The sequence below is a fragment of the Pundamilia nyererei genome, unplaced genomic scaffold (genome assembly GCF_000239375.1).
Source record: "Pundamilia nyererei isolate P.nyererei 1_Seehausen unplaced genomic scaffold, PunNye1.0 scaffold00167, whole genome shotgun sequence".
NCBI lineage: Eukaryota > Metazoa > Chordata > Actinopteri > Cichliformes > Cichlidae > Pundamilia > Pundamilia nyererei.
In genome coordinates, this window is record NW_005187568.1 from 1,166,559 (window position 1) to 1,178,990 (window position 12,432).

At 40.8% G+C, this 12,432-nt stretch overlaps 2 protein-coding genes across 2 annotated transcripts in view; both read right to left on the reverse strand.

Moving 5' to 3' along the window:
- Nucleotides 1-1,775: 1,775 nt before the first annotated feature.
- On the reverse strand, nucleotides 1,776-6,480 carry LOC102203577 (lymphotoxin-alpha-like). The gene is made up of 4 exons (XM_005745826.1): nucleotides 6,053-6,480; nucleotides 3,011-3,035; nucleotides 2,862-2,921; nucleotides 1,776-2,624 (listed from the first exon to the last, which is right to left on the reverse strand). The coding sequence occupies exons 1-4, from the start codon at nucleotides 6,263-6,265 to the stop codon at nucleotides 2,215-2,217; spliced, it is 708 nt and encodes a 235-aa protein (XP_005745883.1). The 5' UTR covers nucleotides 6,266-6,480; the 3' UTR covers nucleotides 1,776-2,214.
- A 2,289-nt stretch (nucleotides 6,481-8,769) lies between these two features.
- si:ch211-158d24.2 (multiple epidermal growth factor-like domains protein 9) overlaps nucleotides 8,770-12,432 on the reverse strand; it is a 39,830-nt gene continuing 36,167 nt past the window's right edge. The window contains exons 5-6 of the mRNA XM_005745827.2: nucleotides 11,029-11,298; nucleotides 8,770-10,832 (exon numbers count right to left, since the gene is read on the reverse strand). Coding sequence (XP_005745884.1) covers nucleotides 10,321-10,832; nucleotides 11,029-11,298 — 782 coding nt within the window. The 3' untranslated portion in view covers nucleotides 8,770-10,320. The remainder of the gene's footprint in view (nucleotides 10,833-11,028; nucleotides 11,299-12,432) is intronic.

Consider the following 12,432-nt stretch of genomic DNA (forward strand, 5'->3'; position numbering starts at 1 on the left):
ATACAGGCACAGAACCGTTATTTGTGGAGACAAATGGTTCCCACAAACTGAGCCTCTGATTTTGGACATGAAACATTTGAAATATGAGAAAATGTCTTACATATAAGGTCAGAAAGTGAAACAAATCTGTAATGATCACCAAAAAACGGGAAATCGTGTCTTGGCATAAACTTTGATTTTAGAAACTATTCCCACAACTCGCACAAAAATACAAGTTTACAAATTACGTAATTTCTTTCATTGTAGCAAATGCTGATTTATATAGCACCAAGTATAGAATTCCCTGCAAGCAATGAATTAAATAATTAAATACAAACACACATTTCTAGGCTTGTTAAATAAGTGTATATTAGCACACAGCAGCAACTCGTAGGTTAAAAGTATAAAGTGAAAAGTTCCACATCAGTTTACAATGAATCCCGTGGAAAAAACAACAAACAATAGTTACATTCTACCACATATAAATACTATGGTATACAACGTAATCCATCACTAACTCTACAACTGAGTCTTCCAGCATCCCTCAAACATTTCGAGTCACACCTGCAGGTAGTGCAGTGATTTAAGCGTTCCTCCCAACATTGCACATGCTTCCTATTACACGTCAATAAACTGTGAGTATATGAGTCTGAGAAATTCTCTCACTGTCAGCGTTAAAACACTGGCAGTGTTCATACCGACAAACTGCTGTGCTAAATCTTTTAAACAATCATATCAAAACACAATAAAAGTTGTCTGGCACTGAGATGCTTTTATCACCCCTTTAAAGCTTTATTACCTGATGAGAGCATCACAGGTTGAGACTACTACAAACATGTTACAATGACTGGACACTAAGCAACCAGTGCTGCATTTAATCAGAATACCACAGCACAACTGTATCTACAACTGTACAAAAAATTCATATTTCAGCTAATGCTTCCACTTTGTTTCCTGCATCATTCACCACGTGGCCAATTAACTTTCCACTGGCGTCCTTTGAGCCAATATAATCTCGTTTTTAGTTAGCTGAGATGGAGCCTTACAGCTTAAAGTATCAGCCTCCAATTTAGGCAAAGTGGCCTTCAGTGTAACTTTTAAATCTCGATACAATTTAAATGAGAGCGTTATAGAAAAATTAAGAGAGGAATTAGCTACAGAGACCAAAACTATTTCAGTAAAATGCTGTAAACATAATGTTTAAATGCTGTAGAGTGTAGGACTTTGAACTAGAGATCTATGAGAACTGACTCACTTTTAAGTCCTTAGTTGTGACCGTAAATAAATACAGTCATGATGGTAACAGTATATGTGTGGCTGGAAATTATGGGCTAATGATTCACCGTCTTCCGAAAACTTCTGAGCAGTGTCTCTATTTCAACATAAAGTTCACACTTTGTCATGGCTTTGGCTCTTTTGCTTTTATAGACCTTGAGACTGCTCGACTTTGAGAAATTTAAACCGAACTTGAGAAAATATTTCAAGACACTTTAAAAGGGACCATTACCAACAATTATCACAATGGCAAAATATATAAAAATGGTAAATGGCCTGTATATGTATAGCGCTTTACTAGTCCCTAAGGACCCCAAAGCGCTTTACACAACCAGTCATCTACCCATTCACACACACATTCACACACTGGTGATGGCAAGCTACATTGTAGCCAGAGCCACCCTGGGGCGCACTGACAGAGGCGAGGCTGCCGGACACTGGCGCCTCCGGGCCCTCTGACCACCACCAGTAGGCAACGGGTGTTTTGCCCAAGGACACAACGACCGAGACTGTCCAAGCCAGGGCTCGAACCGGCAACCTTCCGATTACAAGGCGAACTCCCAACTCTTAAGCCATAATCGCCCATATATTTTAATTCCACACATATAAAATAAGAAGAAGGCTATAATTGATGAGTTTTGCAGTTATACGAGTCATGTGCTGTCAAGGACATATATATTTTATACCAGGAAACCACAGTTTAGGAGGCAGTATGTAAAGTGAGCTGTCGTTAATGAGTAAAAAACAATGCAGCTTATAACTTGCATAGGGTGAAATTAACCCACTGTCATAGCTTGTTCAATAGCTTCTCACTGCTGTTAATCAATCGGTAGCTGCATATGTTTCATGAGCAAAAAGAGTAAAGGGGAAACCATAAAATACACCGATTTTCCTGGAGAAGAGGCTAAAAACCATCCTCAAGATCGGATTCGAACAATCTTGATATATGTGATATAGATATTAGTGAGGAAAAAGCACAGCGCCAAAGAACACTTCGTATTCTGCCTTGGTAATATAATCTGGATGTGATGACATCACACGTAGTTTGTCTTTTGCTTTCAGGAAAAAGAAGCCAGCTGTATAGAGGGATTTACTCCAGACATCTTCGCTGCAGCTCATTGTGTGGATCGATGAGAGGAGAGTCATATCATTTCTGTATTCTTCTGAACTATGCAACACCTTGTTCATCAGTTTTTTATGGACAGGACACACTAAACCACTATAAGTGATCTGCAGGTAGACACTGTACAAGCCATCTCTGGGCACCACAAGATCCCCATTGGAGTAGCTGAAGCCGCCGTGACAGTAAGCATTTCCGATGTCATGTGCCCATTGAAGGTACTGCCCATTCGTGTTATTCCCTACAGGAGCTAAAGAAGAAAAAAATAAATAAAAACTAAGGTTACTCATGTTTCTACTTGTCTATAATTTATAGCTAGCTTCAAACTTAAGTAAAAGTGAATGACTTCTTGCAGAGTCATGTGTAAATAATTTAGGCACAGAACCTTTTTTTTATGATAAGCTCCATACAAAGTGTGGTTAATGAAAAAAAAACTTAAATAAGCATAAGATAAAGACACACACACACACATCATTTTTAACTTTACCTGTTAGCATGGCAGCTGGATTAACCAAGTTTTGATGTCTTGAAGTTTCTAGTTTGTTGACTACAACACAGATTGAAAAAAGAGATTGTTTGAAATGTGGTGATGGCGTTTCTGTTTTAACTTCATGCTAACACAGTATTAACATTTACCTGACAGGTCGGGTGGCGTGGTTGGCTGTAAGGAAACAGACAAAGTCTTAGCATACTTTATTAGAATGACCAAAAATATGATGTAACTCGATGCCAATGAATCTACCCTACACTATTTTCACCAAAGTGTGATAGCAGAACACTGTTTATGTATATTAGAAACAATAACCACAGGAACACTCAAACTATAGGTGCCTGGTAAATGAGCTATGTTAGAACATTTAGGGAATATTCAATCAATTTCAACAGTTTCGCTTCCTGGTTAAATAATGGTTTGGGACTAAAAGATAGAGAGACACTCTCCAAATCTGAGGGTTTGTTTTTAATATACATTATACAACTGTTTTACTGCAGGAAGCAGGTTTCAAAAATAGCATTGACATGAATGTCTTTAAATGTTTTTGGACGCTTCACTGACTCTGTGGTTCAGAGTTACTGAAATATTATGACCTCATTTGTTTGAGGACCACACAGTTTTTAGTATTGTGCCAAAAAGAGATCATCTGACAAAAAGTGATTTCCGATGTTTCTGTGTTCTATTTCAGCAATTATTTTTCTAAATAATAAATAATATCTTTACTTACCAAGCACTTTATTGGTAAAAAGACAGCAGTGAAAACAATCCAGGAAGGCTTTATGTAAAAAATGACCAAGTATCATTATCAGCATCTTTATGATGCTGCATTATTGTACCTGTAAACAATCTAGTCCTTTTCAGTCACATAAAATATTCTTTTAGAACTGTGATGTTATATTTGTTTCAAGTCCTGTTCGCCTCTTGGCCAGATCTCTCTTGAAATTACTTTTTTGTTCATTTTAAATAAATAAAAGATATGCAAAATCCTCTTTGCCAAAAACTGATTGTGGCTTCCATTTTGTGATAAGAATGTTCTTTCTGGCTGAAAAGGACTTGATATAATTCACGAGAAATGCGTTTGACATGTTTTTGACAGAGTATATATGTCTGTGAAGGTCCAGACGTTTTTCTTTCAAAGCTCTTTAGACAGAATAGGTCACTTATAACAGTTTAAATACCCGCAATCAGTTTTTTTATAGCAAATACCGGAAATCACTTTGTGGCATAACACTTCACGGTCACTGTGGTCATAAAATGAACTCGCCGGCCATAATTTCCTGAATCACAGATCCCTTATTTTGGAGTTCATCCCTCTAAGGCTACGTTCACACTGCAGGTCTTAAAGCTCAATTCCGATTTTTTGATCAAATCTGATTTTTTTTGTCTGCTTGTTCACACTACAAATAAAATGTGACAGCAAACGCGCTCTAGTGTGAACCCTCAAAGCGCCACGCATGCGCAAAAGAAGTCGTCACACACGACGCGCTCTGTTTAGACCCAGTAGTGTTTGACTGATGGCCTTGATATAAAGATTTGTTTCTGACTTTACGTTTCCCAATTTTGCTTTAAGTTATAAAGTTATTTTGTTATTTTCATATGGCCTAATAATTATCCTTGTTGCCGTTTTAGAGAGGAGCGGCGCTTCAAAGGATATAGTTGCAGATTTCTGTCAGAATCTGCAGATTATACAGTACAAATAAAATGTTCACGTTTCTCAAACGTTGTCTTCCCAACAGTTTCACTGGATGGCCAGGAAGCGTTCACCATGTTTTCTCGGGCGCTTCTCCGACGCTGATAATTGGTGTCTGTCTTGTGTCAGTGACGTAAAAAGCTGGTTTAATGCGACATAACCATTCAAACAGCAGTCGCTTTCTAAAACATCAGATGTGTGTCGGATTCAGTACCACATACGAAAGCGACCCAGGTCGGATTTGAAAATATCGGATTTGTGCTGTTCACACTGTCATACCATGATCGGATATGGGTCGCATAGAGTCAAAAAAGTCGGATTTGATGCGCATTCGCCTGCAGTTTGAACGTAGCCTAAAAAGCGGTTAGTGCAGTGTCCTGTGGGACCTTTTCCTAGGCAACGAAACTAACACAGATGATAGGTTGGGTTCTTCCTCGGTGTCTTTTACAGAGGCCGTTTTTAAGGTTTCAGCATTTTTAAGCAAGTACGTTTCTGCAGTGTTGCCAACTCCTCAGTAAGGAAAATCGCTATTGGCTGTCCTAGAAGTCGCTAAATGACGCCATCGCCTAATTTTGCATAATTGGTCATGCTAATCCAATTGTAACCTATGTTGTTGGAGAGAGAAATAACATCGTGGAAGAGACATAAAGTGAGTAAAAACGTCCTAAATGCATTTAGAGTTCATTTAGAACTACAAATTAAATTTCTTTTAGCAATTATTGTTGTTTTTTTTGTTTTTTTAAATGTCACAATTCCAACCCTACTCCTTTACCCGGGCTTGGACCGGTGAAAGTGACCCGAAATAGGCACTCTGGTGGAGTTACTTTGTGTGTGTGTTTATAAGTAGCTTTAAACCTTGTGATCCACAAAACAGCATAAGAGTAAAAGAAGAACTGACTGCGTTACAGCACCCGCTGCTTGTTGAGAGTAACAGCGATACGCGCTTTCACGTCTTTTTTTTTTTAGCGAACTTCCCAACAGTCGCTAAGGGGTCTGAAAACTCGCTAAATATAGCGACAAAGTCGCTAAGTTGGCAACACTGCGTTTCTGTAACTAAGCACTCCAAACTACAGCTGCGCGGTAACAACATTTGGGCACGTGCGCTCTGTTTTGCTGGCCGTGTGCGTGTGTGTCGAGCTACCGCGCGTGCTTGGATTCAAGTGTGCCCACGACTCACAAGTGCGAATAATTTCGTGGAAAGTACGCCGCCAACGCGCTTTGGCTAATGCTGTAGCCAAGTTTATCAAAACATTGCATGAGGGAATAAACTTTGACCCGGCTGGCTTGGAAACATAAAGAGTAGAACATATCTTGAACGCATCAGCCGAGGATTTAAAGGCGTATGAGTTAGCTGCGCTTATAATAGATTACATTGTTTAATATGCGCTAAACTATTCTCCTCTCTTTTTGATTTTTTTAAAGCAGTGTTAAAATAATATTTCAGCAGCAGCAGCTCTAAACGGAAAATCTTAAGAGTGTGTCGGGTATATGTTACCTGGCTGCCCGGCGGTGCATGCCTTTGACTTCGGAGTAAAATCGTGATTAGTAAAGGCAGAACTCCTGCAAGCACCAGAACCAGCACCAAGGCTAAAAGCTTAGCCATTCGCCTGTTTCGTGTCTCGTTCGGCGACAGTAACTGAAGAGAGGTGTTCGGGCTTTGAAGTACTGCCTCCTCCCCTACTTCAAAACCCCATTTGTCTTCCTCCATGCCTCTGCTTTGCTATTCCCGGATTAGCCGCTGGCTCCCATACTCCATCTCCATTTATTAGCGTGGTGTCGCCCACGTTGTTGCAAGTCTCGCTTTAAATGAGTTTCACCGGGTATCGAGTATCAAGCACGAACTTCCTCTTTTTTGGGGCTGGCTTTTCTCTAACACCGTGAAATACGTTGGCTAGTTTGGTTTTTAGTGGAACCAAAGCACGAATGCTAGGAGAGGGATTGATTATAATATAAAACCACGACCATAAAAACTCACCTCCTGTTGAACACGCTGTGAATGACAGTCCCATTAATGACCATTGGCTAGACTTTGTTTTTCAGCTGCTTGTGAGGACACTGACAGTGTTTTCGAATGAACGTCAGCACTCTGCTAGCTGTAATCTGCCCCTTTGTCCAGATGTAATTTGCAGACTAGCTGTAATCACGTCCGTGTAGTCTAGACATAATAAATAAATAATTAGTGGTATGCTGTAGTAGGTTTACACATTTTCCAAAGAACTAGAGGATGGTGTAGCTTGTGAGCGGAAAAACAACATCTAGTATAAAACACATGGTTATGAATGCATTGAATCAGTTTCTGCAAAAAAAGAAAAGAAAAAAACCTTTACAGTAAAACAAGCTGAACGATAACTACAGATAAATGGACTGATTCTTATATAGCACTTTTCTACTCTCCCGGAGTACTCAAAGCGCTGTATACAACATGCCACATTCTCCCAAACTCACAAGCACTGACACTAAACTGAGTGCTTTTCTAACAACATCCACACTCCGATGGATGCATCAGAGAGCAACTTGGGGTTAGTATCTTGCCCAAAGATACTTGGCATGCAGACTGGAGGAGCCAGGGATCGAACCACCAACCTTCCGATCAGTAGGTCACATCTGATAAGGTTGATTTAACCTCTGCTGGGGGTTTAAAGGCAGTCGCCTGCTGGGTTATACAACCAAAAGGAAACAGGAGCTGCTTTGCAAGCGACATTAATTTTTTCCCACTTATGCAGGGCTGGTTCATGGGGGCAGCTGCCTCAGCAGAGAAGCCTAGACCCTCTTCTCCTTGGCCATCTCGTCCAGCTTGTGCAGGGGAACACCAAGGCATGCCCAGGCCAGCTGAGAGATATAATCTTTCCAGCATGTCCTGAGTCTGCCTTAGGACCTGCTCCTATTGGGACATGCCAGTAACACCTTGCCCAGGAGGCATCCTTGTCAGATGCCCGAAACACCTCAACTCTCTCCTTTTGATGTGGAGGAGTTAAGGCTCTACCCTGAGCCCTTTATGAATGGCTGAGCTCTGTACCCTATCTATAAGGGAGACACCAGCCACTCCTGGGAGAAAGATAATTTCTTGTATTTTGCTTGTATCTGCGATCTCGTTCTTTCAGTCACTACCGAAAGCTTGTGACCATAGTTGAGGGTAGGGACCACGGCCTAAGACTTGGTGCTGATTCCCATTCCCGCAACATCATCTGTGAAAAGCGGAGATGAGATTCTAAGAGCACCCAAGTGACACACAGTCTATTACACTGCACCTCCTATCGTTCTCATTTATTTGCAGTTTGTAGTCATACTGGCATTTAATCTGTCCTCCATTATTCATGTGCCCTATGTCATGTGACATTATTCAATGTCACATGACATTACGACAAATTTCTCATGTTATCTAAAATAAATGCTGCTGCAGCATTAGTTGCTTACATAGACAAAAAATTTAGAGTGCTATGAAAACAGAAGCTGATAATATATCAATCAATGAAGTGTTGTAGATTACTGATCTGAGTAAGTTGGCAATGTTAAGCAATTTTAAGTAGCCTGCAGTTGAAAAAGACTTTGAAAAAGAATTTAAGAGAGTATGTCAACTGGTTAGCAGCAGTCAGCCTGCAGTAATTAGGGCATTAGTTACCTAGAAACAATCTGTGAGTAAATCAAGTTCCTCTTCACTCATCTTTGTAATTGTGACTTCCTTTAATTGTTTCGGTGAACAGTAAATGTTTTGCATTCTTCGAAAGGAATGATTCCTTGCAATCACCTTCAACTTAACAAACAGGATTTTGCATCATCAGAGCCAATATGAAATCTCAGCTGTCCAGTAGAACTTGGAATATTTTCTTGGAATTTCCCACGTACTTTGGTTTATGCAATGTAGCAGTTTAAATAACTGAAATTAACTGAACAGAAACTGACTTTTTTTTAATCAAGGGAAAGGAATAATGTTACATTTTTCAGAATGTCACCGGATACCTTTTGATAACAATTCCCTTTTATCATATATAAACTTTTGTGTGTTGCGTACAGGATGTAAACTGAATGTTTTAATTTTTTTAATTTGCACAGTGGAAAATAAAAGGCTTAAAAAACCCTGCTTGCAGTGTAAATTTTAAACAGCTAACATGTGAGTATATTTCTGTACTTTTTAAATGAATTGAGACAAGTCTTTTTTATGTCTCAGGAGGGAATTGTTAAAATGTGATAAAGAGATGTGCAACAGACATAAACAACAGTTAAACCCGTTTTTATTTGAGAGTTGGGCTCTGACTGTGAGGTATTATTTACACTGCTCTTTTTTAAAATTCTTTGTTATGAGTTGTGGGTGCATTTGAGTTCTGTAGCTGCGTGTATGGCAAAGTCAACTGAGAATAAGAAATCAAAATACAAAAAGCCGCAGGTCGACCGCCACATCACGCTCTGGGAAGTGAAAGGTTGGGAGCTTGTTGAGTGACAGTGTCCACACGGTATTCTACCTGTACAATAATAGTGCTACTATTCACATTCATCTGTACAATAATAATATTTACAGAGATCACATTAGGGAAAGAGCCAGTACCTGAGGAGTTGGTTTCATAATTAGCTTTACTCATTCACCATGGTAAAAAGAAGCACACCCACCCAATGGTAGCTATATTCACACAGAAAACGTGGGGTCCTGTCTGGGATCAGGTGGAAATTGCATCAATATTACAGCAACTCACTGCTTGAGATGATGCAATTTGATTGTAGGTGAGAACAGGATGTGTGTGGGTTTTTTTAAACATCTGCAGGTTGGTTTCACTACACAACAGTATCAACAAGACAATACTGTTTATGTTTTTAAACTCTCTATCATCTGAGTCACAGTACTCACCCTATCTAAGAATGAGAAGCACTTATTGAAATGGTTTGTTCAACTTTTGCTGAGGAAGGCAGCAAAGAGCAGATTAGATTATAAGATTATGGCCTTTTACACAATCCGAGTATGTGTCACTGTCTCACCATACTGCCAGAAGAAAGCAGTCTGTAAATACCAGTTGCAGTTTCTTTAAACAAAACACTCCTCTTAGATGTTTTAGGTGAGCTGGCACACTTTAACAAAAGTGAGAAAGCTATGAACAAAAGATGAGGTCACTAAGACGCGTGTGCTAACAGACTTTGTTTCCTTCTACAACTCTCTCTCCCTCTCTCTCCAAAACACACCAACTATACATGAAAACATATCAGCCAGTTCAAAGTACCATTTGACAGCACATAAGATAAAACACCATGAATAAACACAGCATACATGTGCAGCATTTCTCCCAACCAATAAATAAGAACAGAATACAAATTCATTAAATAACAATCATCGTCTCAGATTGAAATCACCATACCAAGTGATTCAGTTATAACTTAAACAGTCACAAATTCATTTAAAAAATATCTGAAATGTTAAGCTCCTGGAAGTCCTCTGACTGGTTCCAGAACCATTGTTTCAGCCAACAGGTGCATACTTTCACCAGCCTCTCACCGGCCCTCATTAATCTCCCCAGCAGTGCCCTCTGCAGGCAAGACTTAAACTGGTTTCTTTGGACCCCGTTTCACTGATCACCCATTCCACCCGAAATCGCACGAAAAAGTGGAAACTCTGCGTGTCTTTACTTTGAACTCTCTATCAGGTTGCCAGGTGCTGTAAATGCTGCAGATGAGCAGTATAATGACAAACTGTCAAACATGAAGGAGCTTTGGATTTGGTGTTTTCCAGCAGCTTTATGTCATCTGTAAATCTAGGTGACTGCTTTGGAAATGGATGGAGAGCTAAGCTTTGTAGCAGTTTCCCTGCGTGGTGAGTGCCAGCTGGCCATTGGGCGCTACTTCATTAGCCTCATCCTCCAGCAGGCCTGACACGTCAGCGTTGGGGATGCTGTCGTGGTAGCTGCTGAAGCTGATGTTGTCCTCTTTCAGTTCAATGGTCCAGAAGGGGGCGTTGAGCTTGCGGTTCTGGTACTCCCTGTAGGTGTACACGCCTCCGACAAAGCCCAGCAGTAGCAGCACCACCAGGATGATGACAGCCAGAACGATGACGTTGAACTGAGTCCAGGTGACCTCTGTCAGGGCAGCTGTGGTGTTGTCAGTGGGGCTGCTTAGACTGGTCAGCAGAGCCTGGGTGGTGGAGGAGGTGCTTAGTGTGGTACTGGTGTTGCTGCTTGATGTGAAGGCTGGGATCCCTCTTGCTCTGGGAGACATCAAAGTAGTGCTGGTGGTTATTGTGGTGGAGGAGGATGTGGGGTGCTTTGCTGTAGCTTCTGGTGTGGGAATAATTCGGGGAGCTGAGGAGAAAAAGCATTTCAAGTATTTAATCATTTCAGATGTTATTTTTAAACATGTGAGACTACAGCAGACCTTTTCTTCCAAATTTTAACCCATTATTTTTATTCCTTCACTTAAGTAGCTTTGCATGGTTTGTAGTTCTATATAATGCTCGTTTGTAATCATCTTCAACCCAGCAGTGTGTTTTGGACTTACTCGGATGGGTGCAGTTAAGTTTGCGGTTGTCCCCTATGAAGCCGGGAGCACAAAGCTGGCACTGCGTCCCAGTAGTGCCGTTGATGCAGCGGAGGCAGTGGCCAGTGTCAGGGTGACAGAGCTGGGGCGGGCCCAGAGGGTCTGCATTTCCATTGCAGTCACATGGAACACAAATCCTAGCTGATTTGTAGAAACCAGCACTGCACTCAACACAGTGTGGTTTGCTGTACTGGGGAAGGCACTGGTCACATACTGGAGAGCCACTTTGATCTGTACAGGAACAGAGGAAGTTGCACATCAGCTGCTGATCACTGCTATTTATGACTTTCAAGTACACAAGCATGATCTGAGCTTTGTTTGAGATTTAAGTTTACTCATGTTAAATATGAGCATTTGCTAGATTACACTTACTGCAGGGACAAAAAGAATGTTAAACACATATAAAAAAAAACCCCACATCAAAACACATTCTTTAGTCTCAACTTTGATCGCTATATCATTAACATACATCCATCTTATTTCTTCTGCTTTACCAGGAGTTTATCCCAGCTGCCACAGGGTGAGAAGCAGTTTGCACCCTGCCATCAGTCTGTCACATATATTACAAGCAGAGGTTCTAAAATCTAGCTGTAATGATGACTAGCAATATTATGTTGTGTTTTCTGAAGAACCCTCTGAACATGTATGATCTTGTGTTATATTATACAGCCCGAAATGAAACAGCTATTGTCGGGCCACTAGGTGGCTCAAGCTGACAGTATATGGATGTGAGAGAACCATGTTGTGTCATATCTCCAGAGGAGGGTGTGATTTTCCCTGTTTGTCCTGTGCAACTCAGTGAAAACACAGAGTGCTTATGCCTCAGCCAGGCCCACTATGAAGTACTCTGAAAAGGTTTTACATTTTTTTAGTGTTTTTTTTTTTTAATTCTGGGTTAAAAAACAACAACAGTGATTTGTTTAAAGCTCAGTAATAGCTTGTATTCAACCAGAATTTACATGAACACTGTTCATCTGCAACAAGTGCATGTCAAATGTCAGCTTTCTCCTAGCCTTGAGCCACTGGTCACATGACATCTTCTGGCACGTCAAACAGAGACTGCAGTACTGAAGTGCACTCCCTTCAACAGCGTTGTGTCACCAAGACACCACCGTCATTGGCCTCATTCAGGATGGTGATGAGTCTGCATACCGGCAGGAAGTTGAGGTACTCTGGTGCAGTCAGCACAACCTGGAGCTGAACGCTCTTAAGACTGTAGAGATGACAGTGGACTTCAGGAGACATCCCTCAACTCTGCTCCCCCTCACCATATCAGACAGCCCTGTGTCGACAGTGAAGATCTTCAAGTTCCTGGGTACCACCATCTCCCAGGACATGAAGTGGGAGACCAACATCAACTCCATC

What these genes read in the sequence shown, in the direction of transcription:
- LOC102203577 (XM_005745826.1), bottom strand. Translation starts at nt 6,265, where the DNA reads ATGGAGGAAGACAAATGGGGTTTTGAAGTAGGGGAGGAGGCAGTACTT. An exon ending in ATGCACCGCCGGGCAGCCAG is followed by an intron (nt 3,036 to 6,052) that starts GTAACATATACC and finishes GTTTCCTTACAG; the next exon opens with CCAACCACGCCACCCGACCT. An exon ending in TCCAGCTGCCATGCTAACAG is followed by an intron (nt 2,625 to 2,861) that starts GTAAAGTTAAAA and finishes TTTCTTCTTTAG; the next exon opens with CTCCTGTAGGGAATAACACG.